General features: G+C 49.6%; 1 protein-coding gene across 7 annotated transcripts in view; it reads left to right on the top strand.

The window, feature by feature from the left end:
- Positions 1–479: 479 nt before the first annotated feature.
- The window catches only part of fmnl2a (formin-like 2a), a 30829-nt gene continuing 14467 nt past the window's right edge, over positions 480–16841 (top strand). For 4 of the 7 annotated variants that reach the window (XM_029135976.3, XM_029135977.3, XM_029135978.3 and 1 more), the window contains exons 1-4: positions 481–1141; positions 10018–10101; positions 12022–12102; positions 15281–15357. In XM_029135976.3, the coding sequence (XP_028991809.1) occupies positions 1028–1141; positions 10018–10101; positions 12022–12102; positions 15281–15357 (356 nt within the window). In that variant the 5' untranslated portion in view covers positions 481–1027. Of the gene's footprint in view, positions 1142–10017; positions 10102–12021; positions 12103–15280; positions 15358–16841 lie in introns of all 7 variants that reach the window. The other 3 variants (XM_029135973.3, XM_029135974.3, XM_029135975.3) reach the window with 1 other exon arrangement.

The raw sequence follows: 16841 nt of genomic DNA, 5'->3' as shown, positions 1-16841 counted from the left end.
CTCCTAGTGTCATTAGTGGCACCTGTAGCACCTGTAAAAGGCTCAACCTCTTCATCTAAAAGACGGAAATCCAAACTCCACGAGTCAGACGCGGTTATCTGGATAATCTGGCCTGGATGACTGAGTTGTACGTTTAACGTTAAGCTTTAAGTTAATGAGTAATTACTCTAAACGCGGGTTTATGTCCACTTCCTCAGCGCCGAGGTTCCGCTCTTAAACTGTCCTGTTATGTATGAACCCCTTATATAAACATTGATAAACAGCCACAGGAAATAATGGATGTACTTCAGCCCACAATCGCCTGAGGGCTGACCGCCCAGGGGCCCAGGATGGAGGGGGGGGGTGACCATATGGACCTAAGTTTGTTGTCTGTTACAAAAGACTCAAAGTACCACAATGCAACACATAGAAAAAAAACTTCTCCTTAGCTACGGTTTCAGGAGCTACGCCCCAAGAAGAAGTGGGAGGCTTGCCCCTGAAAAGGCTCATTGTAGGCAGGGATGAGGGTGTGCGCTGCGCGTAGAGACGACCCCCTCCTCCCCCTCCTCAACTAGCTGGTCAGCAGCGGGGGGATTAGGAAAGCCAGCTCCGCTCACTTACCAACCAGCAGACATTAGGGGGGGATTGCAATAAGCGTGAATCATGCTCGTCATCACCACTACCGACTGGGAGTGGAGCCGAAATTGTGCAAGATACGGATAACAGCGCAAAAGTAGGTCCGCGCGGATCGAGCCAAGTTGCCAGGTCTCCTCGTTTCACGCCGTGGAAATGCTTCACCGGGAGCTCGGCTGTTCCTGCTGCTGCGTGTGCTGCTCGGACCCGTCTCGTTACTGCCTCTCTCACATGTGCTTTATTTTGAAGAAGTGACCAGATCCAGGATCAGGATAAACCCGCAAGGAGACGCACGGGAGCGCGACTGAACAAACCAAAGGGCGTGCGGATACTTTTTTCCCCGCCAGATCTATATATTTATATATATATTTTTTGCAGTCGAGGGGGGGAAAGTTTTTTGGATACAGAGGGAACCATGGGGAACGCGGGGAGCATGGAGCAGCACACGGATTTCAGAGGACACAACATGCCCCTGAAGCTGCCCATGCCCGAAGCAGGGGAGCTGGAGGAAAGATTTGCGATCGTGTTGGTAAGAAAAAAAAAAGCTCCATTTCACGTGTCTCCTCTTTGTTCCCTCCACGCTCCAGTGTCCTGGGACGGGACAGCTGTGTGTGTAGGTCGGACCTCTGTCCGCCCGATCCCTCCTTTGTTTGTTCCCTTAAAAAAGGGACAATCCGAGCAACAGGAAAGTTTCTCAACCGGAATAGTTCAGTGTTTGATTTATTTTTTTTCCCAAACTTATTCAAGTAGTGTTAATTCTCCCAAAAACTTTCCTTAAAGTTTCCGACCTGATAAGATCCATCATATTATCTCCAACCACAATCTTTATACATAAACATCTCGTATTTGGGTCCGTTGACCTAAAACCAGTCTGTCCGGTAGTTGGATCATTTTACAGCCGCTTCTGTACTTTGCAACACCTGCAGCCACAACGCACTAAATGATGGCTTTTACGGCAGCCTTTTCACAGCTTTATGAGCCCAGACACCGACGCTCTAAGTGCCCACTGTGCCAAGTCCTTTTGAAACGTGCGTCACGTCATAAAGGCTCCGCGGCATCTGTCAACAATTACGCTACCTGCGAGCGAAGCCTCGACCGAGGCTCCTCTCCACGCGGAGTAGAGCTATAATAAAGGCTGGTGCGATGCAGAGTGGGCACTTGGAGGCACTTTGTGACAGTTTGAAGGCAGCGTGAGTGATTGCCATGTGTTGTTGTTGTGTTACCAACAAACTGAGGTTTGAACAGTCGCTGAGTGGGAGCCCACGCTGGAGTTGGGCCGAAACGCGACAGGCCGTAAACTGTGGGTCAGACGTGATTGGTGCCTACTTCAGAGGGACTTTGATCAGCTTTTATAGTCGCGTGATTGTAAACGTTTCTATATTGCCGTTTATGCTGTGCTGTTTACGTTGGTGACGCAGATCCCTTGTGGCCCGTAAGCCCTTTACAAAAAGCGGATCAAGTGAGAAAAACTGCGCGTCTCGCTCGCTCTGTGCTGCAGGCGACAGACTTCGAGGTGTGACGTCACGCCTCGGAGTCGACTCCTTTAATGACATCTGTTGCCGGAGTCTTGATCGACTCTGTGGTGAGAGCGATGGGCTCGGTTCGGCCCTCACAGCTCTGGATTCGGCCCGTCTGTCAGCTCTCCTCTCCCCCTCCCTCCCCCCTGCTGCCAGTGTGAAGCCCCTCCAGCATCTGAAGAATGTTAGTGCTATAATCACCGCACTTACTGCCATTGTAAAACTAATGCGCTCCATTGATTGGCACTGTGTGAGTGATGACTTCACTTCTGTTTCAAACTCACATGATTGTGATGATACGTCTGGGTCTTTGTCGTCAGCAGCCAGTCAGTGTGTACTTTATTCTGACACAATAATACCCACAATGCTTTGCTTCATTTGCCAGCGTGTTCCTTCTTTAACAAATACTCAGAAATCAACTTTTCATTCGCGGTTTATATCTAACCTGGATTGTGTGGTCATTGAAGTCCTTTGTTTGGATGTGAGGTTGTCCTGTTTGTGACCACATCCAAGCACTTGCCTCTCAAACCCTCTCTGTATTTAAGTTGAGTTTCATGCTGCGAAAGTAATCTTTTGGATTTGCATAATCCAAGCAGACCTCACATGTAACCACTTCTATAAATAATATTATTTCCTTCTGTAATAAGTATAGTGTGTTTTGTAACTCAGTTGTGTGTGGACATCGCTCTGAAACCAAGCAGCAATAAATGAAATGAAATTCTTGGACGGGTTAGAAGCGCTGCTCTGCCACAGACATGTTTAGAATGGAGCATCTCCACGTCCTGTTAATCAGGCAGAAATAACCAAGTGATCGGTCAGAAGGCCCAGTCTTAAATCGATGGCCTCCATGCTGCTCTGTCAGTCTGAATGAGGAAATGCTTCATAGAAAGAATTGTAAATTCCACTGAATGACAGCCGAGGCCTGTAACACTCCAAGCGTTCGCTGTTTTACTGAACGCCGGGACATTTGTACACAGGCATCGGGAGGAGTTCATTCGCCGGAGGTTTTGTTGTGAACATTTCTGATTGTCAGCGTTTAATAGTGAACGGCTGCTCTGGGAACGCGTTTACAAGCCCGCACCTCTCTTGTGGTTGCCATAGTGGTGCTGACATGCAATGAGTCTCCACTAAGATGGGTTGCACGTGAAGGTGAGCTGGAGGTCGGCTGGCTCCGTGTTTATTTACCCGGCCCAGCACAGAGCTGCTGGTCATACTGGGAGCACTGGTTGTGCAGTCAGTCTGACTTTGTGATGTTGCCATTAGGGCGCAAGTAAAGCTTTAACTAGACAGTTTTATCTCGGTCTGTAAGTGTTTAGTGACTCAAAGCATCAAAAGGGACTACAGTCAGTCTGAGTCACATGACCACTACGTCGAGGTCTGTATTTTTAATGTTGAACCACAGTAAAAGGTCTGGAGCAGGATGCAGCCACTCCTTGGTGAAGTTCCATGTGTGAGACCGTGGGCCGAGCTGCTCCTCTCCTCGCTCTGCCCAGATCGCATCCACGCCGCTTTGTTTGACGGCTGCCCAAGCGCCACGAGCCGCTGGTCCTGGCGCCACGGGCCACTGCGCCTGAAATCCACCCCGCGGAGGAACCGCGCGAGCGGCCGCCGTGTTGGGCTCGAGTCCCATTCGTCACGTCCACGGGGCCGAGGCGGCTGCAGCTCATCCCGCAAATGAGATCTGAGCCCTTTGTAAATAAGAGCCAGGCTTCACTTACCCGCACCCTGCTGTTACGATGAGCCCGCTGGTGCCCACCCTTTGCACGGCGTTTCACATAGCTGTGTATTTATGTGTCTCATATTACTGCAGATGTTTTGTTTGCAGGCGAATGCTTCCACGGCAGCAATGACGTTTCACTGGTTGCCCTGAGTGAACTATGGGAATCCCACGCTCTGGTTTGACTCTCGCCACATATTATATATATTGAACCATATGAAATTCTCCGAGCTGAAGCTGCGGTGACCTAACATATTATTAGGCTGACTAATAATTTATGTCACCATCTGTTACTCAATTGACAAATGAAAGGAGTAATAGACATGCTGGAGGCTTTATATTACTTTTCTTATGACTGACAGTTTTTCCAGACTCTGATTGGTTTGGATTTTCCAGTGTTAGATACCAGAAAGCCCTGTCAGAGCACAGCTCACTTAAGCTCCTGCATGGGACCCAGGAAGGGACTGGGCCAGCCTTCCTGGTTCCTCCACGTCGACTCTTCTTCATTAAACAGCACAACAATAGGTATTGTCTGAGGAGCAGAGGGTGAGCAGTGACTGACTCCCGTGCAGCAGGCCCGGGGAACAGAGCTGCTCCTTATTCTGTGGAGAGCCCAAGATGGAGCCTGGCACCGGACCCAGACCCGGCGGGCTGCGAGAGGCCCGATCAGATGCCTGGATTTGTGCGAGCGCGTGTGGGTTTCTGCTGTGTCAGAGCCCCAGGACGCTCACCCACCAATTAGCTGTAACGGAGCCGAGCACGAAGGCTCAGGGAGCGGCGAGATGCCGCTCCTGGAGGGGGATGCTAGGCTCCAGGCCGACGGGCCGCCATGTCCTGCCCAGAGCCCTGAAGCAGAGCCTGGAGGCATCTGGTCTGATTGTGTTGAAGCAGGTCTGCGCCGCTGAGTCAGAACCACTGGGGCTTCAATCAGCATTGTTCCTCTCAGGGCAGTTTTGACATCTGCTCATCGGGGGGCGCTTGGGTTTTCTCCGCTGCTGCGTGGGTGGCACAGGCTACTTTATCAGAGAAGAAAGAAACAGTGGTGACTTCCTTTGTCAGAGGTGGAATAAGTTTGACTTTGCCTCCCATCCAGCGGTGGGGACTTCACACCGCAGCTGGCTGGTGTTGGTGGTGGAGCCTGAATGGGCCAGTGCGGTCTTTATGTTGGTCACAGCCAGTTTCCAGTGTTGTCCAACAGGACCGGTCCAAAAGCAAAGACAAAGGATCGGGAGGAAGTGGCGACGTGCATCATTAGTCAGGATCTGAGCAGACTCTAAGGTGGCAGCTGTGTTCTGCAGTGAGCCCCTTGTGTTCTGTTGGGTTCTCTGGTCTCATCGTGGCAGGTTGATTCGGTTTGATTCACATTTTACTGATATGCTGCTCATTTCAACGGTGAATCATTGTAATGAGTCCATCTGTTTCCCAGTTTATGTGGCTGCTTCAAACTGAATAATCATCCCTGAAGCTGGTCTAAACACATGAACCCGTGACTGGTCATCTGACGTTTGTGTTGTAGTGGAGGTTGTATTTTTAGACTCTTTACAGCCTTGTACAATATCTAGTCTGTCTTTCTTTCCAAATGTAGGACAGTGTGCAGCGTGTTTTAACATACAGCACAATAGAAGCGTCAATGTGGTTTTTGTTTCTTTATCATGGAGCAACGTGCCAAACCGAACATCTGCAGAGCAGAATGGAAGGTCCCCATGCATTTGAATGGAGTGCAGCGCTCCGTGCCAGGGTTTGACATAGGCCTCATCACCATTTCAGACAATGCAGCAATCTGTTGTTTCAGCTTTACTGTATGGAGGACGTGACCCTCAGACCGGACCCCCCACATAAAACGCGAGCCCAGTGGACCTGCCTGAGCCTCATGATGTAGATTAAATAACCTATGTATTTTGAGCCAAAGCCTTGACAAAGGCTCCTCAAGAAATGAGCTTATTACTAAAGAGTTTAAGGGCACAGAACCTTATTGTTGTCCATTTGCTTTGTTCTTGACTCTTTGTTCTTGAGCCTCCACTTCTGTGATCTGTACCTGTAGTTCTCTGGGCATTATTATATAGTAGTAGGATAACAGATGTATGGATGTTTAGAAACCCAGATGAGGCAAAGGAGGAACCCAACATCCGTTAGTAAAGCGATAAAGCTCAGCCGTGGGTTTAATAATTTAATAACTCCAGACATCAGGAGAAACAGTCCTAGTGCACACACGTCTCAGTGCAGGTGTTGATGCTTGTGAGTCTATAAATATTGTATACGTATGTCAGTTTGTGTTTTGTTGTGTTACAGAGATGGTTATAATAGGAGATGGGTTGTGACATAAACAATTCCAGTGCGATGAGGCTGGAATACAGCTGATTAGACTCAACGGCCTTAATGTTATGTTGCATCAGATGTTCAGCAGATTAATTGACTTAATATACAGTGAATGCTTCAGAACCACTGTAAAGTTTTTTCTGCTAAAATGAAACTCTGCCTGCGAGCGTGGTTGAGCCTTTGCAGTTAATCAACAGATTAAAGGCTAAAGGAATTAAACCTTAGCAGCAGCATTACGTTAGTCAGCCTCCTTTTGGGGAGATTTCCTGTTCGGCCCACTGCTGCCCGCGCCGACCAAGTTTACTCACACAGAAACCGAAGGTGTTTTCTTCTTCCGAACGTGGCAAAACAAATTTCCCCTCAAAGTCCTGATTTCGCGCTGCAACTCACTGCAATTACGCTCCCCTGAGACACCGTTTATGCTCTTAGATAAACAGCTGTTCTGATTCATATTCGCCTGTATGGTGGAGCTGGAACACGGACCCCGCCTCGGTCCGGACTCTTTCGCAACCTCTCAACATCTGGCCTTGGCGAGAGCTCCTCTGCGTTCATGTGTTCATCGCTTTTATTTGGACGACTTCCTGCCGCTCCGAAGCGTCCCCATAATGTTTCCGGTATTTGACTCACGTCCAGCGTGAGAGCCTGCTTTTCTGCATCGAGCCAAAGGGATGCTGTCCACATCCCTAAACGCCTGCAACGGGCTTCTCACCACAACACATCTCCACTGTCTGGATGCAGCGGGCTCCTGAGCCGGGCCGGGGCGGGGGGGTCCTGGGGATTACAAAGCTAATCTGAGGACAGACGGGGGACACCTGTGCCCCCAAGGAATGCCAAGGATTACTGAGCCGCGCTGGGCTAACGAGGGGCTACCGCTCCGTTTGTACAGCGCGTACCTCAGCTGTCTCCTCTCCTCGCTCCCCCGCTACCTCCACCGCCGGTGTGACACACTTCCCCTCCCTCCCCCCCGCGGGGCGAGCGAGAGGAGCGATGACTGGGACATAGCGTATGCTGTCTCATATGTACTAGCACACCTGAGGTGGGGCGCGTAGCCTGCAGCGCCAACCTCATTACACGTGGGCACGTGGCGTAAGTGCGTAAAACACCTCCGCGAACGATGACGCAGGTCTTTGAAGAGCACAGCAACGGCTCGTTTCCGTATCGTATTGAGCAATTTATTAGTATTTGTCATGACTTGAATTGAAATGAATTAGTATGAGTTTGTCTATGCCGTCTAAGAATGAAGAGCGTGCTTTTGATCCAGCTGTTTTGATCGATGAGGCCCTGCGGCGTTTGCTGGCGCCGCCGGCGGGACTGGAGTCGTTTTGGGCCGCGGGTGCATTCGCAGCGGAAGAGACACAAGTAAGATGAGAGCGTGGGCGTGTCCCATCGCAGCTCCGGTCCCCAAGGACAAATCAGTCTCTGCTGTGAAAGGCTGAGGAAGAGGCTGCGTCGCCCAGAGTCCCTTTGTGTTCGTTCACTCATTTAACTGCTTTTGTGTCTGTTTGTGTGCTGGGTCACGTTGGAAATTAGTAAACACCCCCTCCCACAACACACAAGGTTGAGTTCTGACACCTTTGATTGTGTACAGACATATTTCTGGGCCCGTAGGTTTTGTGACACAGGCCTCACCTCTGCAGAGGGGCCTCCGTGTGGCCAGCTGTGCTGTGGAGCCTGTGGGTGGCTGGTGGACACTGGGCCAGCTGTGCTCCCACTCTGTGGACTCTGTGGCCATAGTTATAAGTGTGCTCCAATGCAAGTTAAACACCGACCTTAACACAAGGTAGCAGCAAGCGCTGGGGCTGAGCTTCTGGTTGTCATGGTTACACGTGGTCCACTGCTGCTATATTAAAGTGTCATGGACATCTGTCGGCACCAGTCACTGAACAGCTGAGTGCCTCTAATCCTCTTTTGTCATTTCCTGTTCATTGTTTCTACAAAGTAAATGCAGCAGATTCTGTCTGATCGTCCACTGCTATTGAGACTCTCATGTTTGTTAATCACAGCTGCTCTGCTGAAGCTGCAGATTTCTGCTGTCTAAAACAAACCCTCGCCTACAGTAGGTCATGATGTGCTTTATCCCCAGTACCACTGAACGTCCATTTACATTGATGCACATGTATTTTTAGGCCCTGTCACATTTCTGGTGTAATTGAATTACCGTGGGCTTTGCTAATTAGCCAGATTGAGCCGTGCGTCTGTGTGCGCCCTTGAGGACGCGCTGCCTTCAGGTGCTGCTGTGAAGCTGCTCCACCCTCCTCCACGACACCCCATTAATAGAACGGCACACATGTTGTGGATGCGGAGTAACCCGACCTCCGCGGCCTGAGTGGCTGTCACAGCTCATTAGCTCTGGGACGAAGTGAAGGCCGGTGGGAGTGTTCCCTGCTTTAGTTGGAGCCTCACCAAGCAGGGCGCCCGCAGCCTGGTGACCTCCCAGGGCTTCAGCGAAGCCAACCAGGAGCGCAGCGCCGACACTACATCATGACCGCACACCCATTAGCTTTTATACCACTTGATATCAAGTAGCCAAACAAAACAAGGCACGAGGCTAGAGGCGCCTAACAAAGTGTAAAAAACCATTTGCAATTCTTTTGGGTTCCACAATAAAACCAGATCATTTTCTAGCATTTAATTTGACCGTCCACTCGAGTGTCAAATTGTACTTTAATGCGTTTTTGGGGAAGGAGAGCGGGTATTAACTCTGCTCATCTGGTTAGCAGCCAGATTGAGTCAATAGAGGTCCCCTGACTCTCAATTCCCCATAGTCAGCACGGCAGTGATCGGCCTGACTCACAGCATCACCTGAATACTAACGCAGCTTCCTGCTTCATGGTTGTGAAGCAGACAGTCGCCACCAACTCAGGTTTTAGTGGATTTGATTAATGGAGGTTGAAGGTAAAAAATCGCTCTGAAGCAACTACACATAAAATGACTGAAGCATGTTGTGGGGTTGGGATTTCCACCACCGTCGCTCTCTGTCCCCGTGACAAAAAGTGGAGGCTGAGCTGTGAGCACAGTCTAATAGACGGTTCAATAGATGAGTGGAGAGGGAGCACGAACCCCAAATGGTGCCGGTCTCTGTATTCTCCTCTTTCCTCAGCAGTGGAGACTACTGTTCAACCATGTGTTCTATCTTGTTTGACAGAAAGCTGAAGATAAAGGACACAACGGCGTTGATCGCTGCAGCCTTGAGTTAGAAACAGTTTCAAAAGCTGATGTTGCGGGTTTGTCATCACCGTCTAACGAATCTCCCAAGAGTTCTATTTCACTTTCTCGCTGACCTTGTTTGCGTGTCTTGAGCCGTACGTGGTGTAATTAAGTGCCGGTTAATCGCCTCAGGCCGGTCTAATTCTTATTGCGGTGGGCGCCGCATACTTGTTTTTAAAGAGTTGCTTTTAGACAGAGCTGCTTGATGGGATAAAGGAAGGAGTTGTGTGACTGTTCGGATGACTGGGCCCTAGTTGTTACCCAACACATGGGCCACATGTGATTTGGGCTGAGCCGCACACAGGCGTTCTGAGGACAGCTATTGTAGAATTATTCCCAAATAACCAGAGGAGAATTATAGAAATAAGTCTGTAGAGTTTGATGCTGAACGGTGTGAATCATGGTGTGAGCGGTGTTGATGATACAGGATGTCGACACCTCCTCATTAGAGACTGGAGATAGTGGCCACGCAGACTAAACACAAACCCGCTAACACGCTGTTTTGGGTCAAAGTGCCATTCCCCAGTTCAGGGCTCTAGATACCGTGGCTGCGTGTTGTCATTGAAGACCGGCCTCGTGACTGATGACGTCCTTTATCCTCATCCAATTTACTCTGACCTTTCTCCTCTTCTTCTGTGTTTCTTTCAGAACTCAATGAATCTTCCTCCGGACAAAGCCCGACTTTTGAGACAGTACGACAACGAGAAGAAGTGGGAGCTCATCTGCGATCAGGTGGGAACTGGTCACGTCTCTGTAACAGTTTAACGCCGACCACTGATCCACTGTTTGAGCCCAGTTTGTCATTATTCGTTTATTATTATCTTAAAGTGGAAGTGAGTCAAGTTCTGACACAAGGCGTGTCGTGACCACAGAACTCTGCTCCAGTGACCTGCCTTCACCCCGTAAGCCTCACTTCCCGGTCAAGTGGGTCAAGTGGCACCGGCAGCACGCATCAGTTGGCCAGTTAAAAAAAATGCCGTGTCAGCGCTACGCAACGTCGTACGCTGTCCAGTGAGTCCGCTCGGCCCGCGGCCTCGGCGCTGAGCGGTTCTTCTCCATCACTGACCTGTGCAGGCAAAAAAAAAGATCAAAACCGGCTCCCACTCAAACCGCACTGACCTTGATGTGAACAGGGACAGCGGCTCAACAGGCCGCTGACCAGCAGACATGGATCCTCTTTCTCTTTGCAGTGGACTCTGTGTTCCTCTGTCAGACCTGAAGTGAAAACAGTCAGTTTCCCTTTATTGTCAGTGAAGCCGCTGACCGTAAGCATTGCACCATGGTTTCCTTCTTCATCTTCTCTGGATGCGTACAAGTAGACTTTCATCAGCCAAACGTCGAACCATACTGGTAAACAATCCCCCCAGTACCTCCATTCCTCTGTTTTCCCAGCAAGCCTAAACCCATGACAGCACCAACAGCGCTGGATGTAAAGTATTTTCTGTGTCATAGCTACAGCCAATCTCTTAATGTAACCATGGCAACAGTAATGGAGAGAAGCAGAGAGGCAGAGATGACAGGTACATGCCCATTGAAGAACAGGGCGCTGGCGCCAGAGATTGAAATATTAAACATTTTTTCAGGAAATTATGAACTTTTATAAAATATGGACGATGCCTTGATGTGAACACCAGGTCAAAACATTCATGGCAAAAAAGAAAGAGAGATGAAGAACTCATTACTGGCCAACCCTGATGCAGAGATGGGGGCATAGCTACTGTAAGTCTCCCCTCCTCCCCTTTTCAAACGCATCCCAAACCAGCTCCCACCGACAAAACATCTGTCTCTGCAACAATAGACACACTGGTGGGTTCATTTATTAGGCCATTTGTTAGCGTCAGAACAAGTAATAACTTGCCATTTGTGTGTGTGTTATACAGGGTATCAAACACTGACTGGGTGATTTGTGCGCTGGATGACTTTTGCTTTCGGTTGTTAGGGAGGATCGGTGTGAGCGGCCTCTGCAGTCACACAGGCTCAACAACGTGGCACGTAGCCTAATCCAGATAGGGTTTCCCCACTTAACCGATCCAAATCTAGCACTAATCAGGTTTATTACCAGTTTATTATTGGAACACAACGACGTGAGAGATTCGACCTAAAACCTGATTCGACTTAAAACTCACACACACACACATGTTTGGCCGCAATCCTCTATTTAGGTTCTTCCTCTGAGCACGTTGAAGCGAATGGCCACAATTACCAGGAAGGTCCCTCATGTTCTGCTTCAGGCTGAATGACCTCAACGGTCACAGAGTCCTTGTGCAGCGTTATCACCTGTGACCCGGTATGTGGGGAATGCGGTACCTTTCTGTTCCCCTTCACCAGTCAGATAGAACGGGTGCTGTTACATTACACCGGAGGCGTGTGGCAACTGAGTACAAGCCTGTGACGTCAGAGGTTTGTCATGGCCACTAAAGCACGTTCCCTGGGAAGTATTCTTATTTTTATTGCATTTTGAAAGTATAACTGTAGGTTCCCATTGTTGTAATTAGCTCCAGGGTTAATCTGATGGCTTAATGTACGATGAGGGCTTTACTGTACACACACATGTGCTCAGACTTGTGAGCTTGTGAACCGAACGTCTGTTCCATAACTCATCTCGCACCTCCTGCTCGTCTCACTCGCCTGTTTCTGCTTTCCGTTTGACAGGAGCGATTCCAGGTCAAAAACCCGCCTCACACATACCTCCAGAAGCTGAGGAGTTATCTGGACCCCGCAGTCACGAGAAAGGTGAGCGCCCCCTCCGGCTTGTCCTCCCCCTCTGACCTCTCCTCCGCTGTCCAGGATATCCCCTCCGCGGAGGAAAGATGGGCCGCAGAGATTCTGGAGGCGGCAGCTTGGGAACTTGCAAAACATGCAGCGGCGTTGGTTTAGTGAGAAAGGAGACAGCTGTTTGTGTGGAACGCCTATGTTTGAGAAACCTCTGCCCAGCTAGAGTGTTATTAGGCAAGACACACCAGTCCCTGGTGGTTCTGCTGCGGGGCTGAGCGCATGTTCTGACCGCTCTGTGAGGAAAGCAAGGAAACATGAAATATATATATATATATATATATATATATATATATATATATATATATATATATATATATATATATATATATATATATATATATATATATATATATATATACAGCACACAGCAAATAGCCTTGCAGCAAAGCAGGAGCTAATGGAAGATAGTAGGAATGTTTTAGCTACATGATATAAAAGCTCTTATGTCATCCATGCGGCCGGTTCTGGACGGAGGACGGTTGTAAAGTATCTCCTAGGCTTTGCCACAATTAAGCTTTTCTGGCTGTGGTGGAAGACCTGAAGGGGGGAGAGGGGGGGGAGGGGGGAGCGGCCTGGGTAATAAACAAAGTCACCAACAGACCTTGCCAGAATAACAGCAAATTACCGAGTCATTCCGTTTGCACTGGCTAGCGCTTAGGTTTTACAACCCCATGAGACAGTTACTAAAGCATGAAAACAAAAGGGAACAGTGATGCAGCACAGACACTTTGACTCCTCTGCAAACACAGATTTTCAAAAAAAAAGAATTTACAACTTGCTAAGAGGAACGAGATAATGCTATGATACACAGGGTATTACCTGGTAATAACCTGGTAATAACCTGGTAATAGAGCACGCGCGCTGGGGGCCACTGTTCACTGTTCACAGCTGGCACACAGCCGTGGGAGCCGCTATTGATTGTCTCACCTGTGAAAAAGCAAATAAGCCGCATTCCCCAAATGTCTGCGGCGACAGATGTACTTGTCTCTGGGCGTAAACAATAAACATGATGTCGCTTAGGAGGCAGACAGCCGCTAATGCTTGTTTGTCTTCTGATTAAACTCATGTGTGGCTGCACGACCACGTGCCTGTTGGGTCTGTATTAAACCCCCGCAGATGAAAGTGAGCCCAGGCCTCTGTTTACCTCCTGCTTTTGTTTTGCTAGTGTTTAGTCTCTTACTGTACCTTGGTCAAAAAAAAAAAAAAAAAAGAAAAGCATAGGGTTCGAGAAGAGCAAAGCGAGAGGAAGCGGGGGCGAGAGCGAGGGCGGAGGGGGGAGAACGAGGGAGGGAGACGGCGAGTGAGCAGGACGGGGACAAAGAGACGGACAGGAGAGCACAGGGGAAGCGAGAGTTATGGACTTGTTTCTACATTCCTGCTTCCATCCCCCTTTTCTTCAAACTCAAACAATTGCCACTTTGTGCCGCTGTGAGCGAGCCGGAGGTCATTGCCTCTGCTTTCCATAGGCAGGCTGTGGCGGATTCCTCCGAGCCGCTCCCAGCCAATCGGCGGCCGCGGAGGAAGAGGTTTAGTCCGGCTAGTCCCCAAGAATGCATCAGACATTGATTTGTTTCCAGGATGATCCCTCCAGAGCTCACGCTCCCCGCTCGGGGCCGTCTGCCTCAGCTTTCCCCCTGCTCCGCTCCTTCCGGCCTCTCTCTCGCCCTCTCTCTCTCTCTCTCTCTCTCTCTCTCTCTCTCGCTCGCTCTCTCTCTCCCCCTCTTCCTGCTCTGTGATGCAGCTGGTAGCACTTAGAGTGTGGAGTGCAGGGCGCTTGGTGGGACAGAGGGCAGGAGGGGGGGGGGGGGGGGGGGGGGGGGGGGGGGGGTGCCTGTGGGAGCCTGCGCAGTACCCCTAAAGACACAGTGTGCTCCCCACACAGGCGCACAAAGGACTCCTCCCTAATAAAAACACTCTGGTTCTCATCTCCTCATGTGCCAAACACACGCCGCCCAAGCCCGAAGACGGCGGCGCGAGAGGGAGCCCAGCTCTAAGTGTTAGCAGCAGCTTAACGCCAGCCTGCCGCGTTTCCTGTGAGACACATGGTGGAAACTCTGGTCATATTCAAATTTCTTTTGTCTTATAATAAAAAAGTACAAACTCAACATTAAGCATATAAACAAATCACAAACTTTATTTGAAGTTACGGAATTCCACTTGAAATCAGTACATTTTCCATATTTAATTAGTTTCATATGCTCTTTTGGCTGGACTGTAATTAACTAAATTGTTGTAGGAAAGGATTCTAAGTTTCTCAGGGATTTCCTCCTGATCACACTGAGGCTGATCTCTGGTCATCTGGTCATCTTTTTCTTTTTTTTGCTGTGGTTGTGTAACAGCTTGAAGCCTTTTGTTTGCGCGGGGTCGCCTCCACTCAGAGAGTGATCAAAGAGGAGCCGCCTCGCCGTGCTGCGCTGTGAAGCTGGCTGTGCTGCGTTCACTGACAGCTCATACCTAAGACACGCACACACACACACGCACACACACACACACACACACGCACACATACACACACACACACACACACACACACACGCACACATACACACACACACACACACACACACACACACACGCACGCACACACACACACACACACACACACACGCACGCACGCACACACACACACACACACACACACGCACACATACACACACGCACACACACGCACACACATGCACGCACGCACGCACGCACACCACACGCACACACACACACACACACACACACACACACACACACACACACACTGTAGCCACAGAAACCCGAGCAGGAATGCGTCCGTGTGTGTATCCTGGTCGGCCGGTGGAGGCGACCAATTAGCTCGCTTGCCTCCATCGCACGGGGATTCTGGCTAAATAAAGGCTGAACATGAGCAAACAAGATAACAGAAGCTCCTCCATATTTACAGTTTCCATGAGTCAGCGCCGCTTCGCTTTTAGCCTGTTGAACGTCACAGCGTTCATGCTTTCACTTCACTGTGAGCGTCTTTGTTCTGAGAGTCATTCCAGTCAAAGACACACAATCATAACCACAATGTTTCCTGCAGTCAGCATGTCCCAATACTACTACTCCATGAGTTATGATCATAGCTGCATGATGAAATATTAACCCCCACTTTTCTTCCCTTTCTCAGAAATTCAGACGGAGGGTCCAGGAGTCCACTCAAGTGCTGAGAGAACTGGAAATTTCACTACGGACCAATCACATAGGGTGAGTCACTGCAGCCTTTCAATGTGCTGGACCTGGCTGCATTGGATTCAGTGGGGAAAAGTTTGGCATTCCAGACACCCGGAGACGCCGACGTTGACACTAACCACCGCCACCATCCCCCATTCATCTGTGCCCCGACCTAATATTACACAGAAGCCATGTGGCGATGGAGAAAAGATGAAGCCATCGATTGTTCGGGGCGGCCGACACATGAACAGCCTCTAGAAGGACCACATTTTTCTTTCAGTGTTTAAGTGTGTGACTTCACACATCCGTGTTAAAGTCCTCTCCATCCTGTAGAGGCATTATTGCAAATGTGACAAAAGGTTTCATGGTTTGGCAAGAGATTAGAAAAAATCAGGTTATTCATCAGTAGTTCCAGGATTTCCAGAAGAACCAGCCTGAACCTGCTGGAGCTCGTATTGATTCACAGCTGTACAGTCATCCCTGGGGGAAGATCAATATCACAATGAGTCTTACAGGGTCTTAGTGTTTTATCTAGCTTTCAATCACAGAGCCAGTCTGTGCGATTAGAGCCCCTGACGGGTAAACACGTTGATGCCTGATACCTGGGGCCTTTTTTTCATAAACATCCAAATGGAGTTTATAATGTAAGGATTCAGGTTTGACATGAAATAATAATGCTGTGGATTAAAAAAAGACAATGTCTTTGGTTGTGCTGAATCCAGTTACATCTATATATACGCCTCTCTCTGCCTCCAGAGGTCACATCTGCTCGGCGGTTTGCGAGCGCTTAAATCTTTCCTGGGACCTTATGGCGCTAAACTAGATTACTAAATAATCTACCTAATCTAGATTAGACAATGAAGCTGCGCGATAATGGCCGAGGGATCATCAGGAGGGAGACAGTTGAGACGGGGGGGGGCAAGATGTCACCCGCTCAGAGGGAGAATAATCGCTGCTGCTTCTCAGAAGGTGACGGGGGAGAAATGGACCTGTCGCAGCTTGTGCATAATGGACAGATTGTCGCCGGGCGAGCGGCGTTGCGACGCTCGGCTCGGCTTCCTGCTCCGCGCTCCACAACATGTGGTGAATGGGAGGATTGTCGGTGTCCTCTGGTAATGACTGCCATGTGGCCCTTTTAAAACGCCGCGGCCCCCACCAGGCCCCGCTCCACTGGACTCTCCCATTAGCCGCTCGTGTTCCAGGGGCCGCCGCGCCGCGGGGAGGCTAATAAAGACGCAGCTGGTGGATCCTAAAGCAGTTTACCTTCACGTCTTCATCCATGCACGCTCCCTCCAGAGCCTGCATGGCTCTCGTTACGTTTATGCCCTGCAAATATCTCTAATCGCTGAGCAATCAGGCCTGTCGAGGCCGTAAAAAGGATCCTCACCTTATAGGATTAAATAAAGATGCTGTGGGGCTCAGATGCTCATAAATTCTGTAGGACATATAGGTAGCAGGAAAGAAACACGAATACACAGGTGTGTGTGTGTGTGTGGTGTGTGTGTGTGTGTGTGTGT

This window comes from Betta splendens, chromosome 21 (genome assembly GCF_900634795.4).
Source record: "Betta splendens chromosome 21, fBetSpl5.4, whole genome shotgun sequence".
Lineage (NCBI taxonomy): Eukaryota > Metazoa > Chordata > Actinopteri > Anabantiformes > Osphronemidae > Betta > Betta splendens.
The sequence above is the reverse complement of the archived record's forward strand: the minus strand, read 5'-3'. Positions and strand labels throughout refer to the sequence as shown.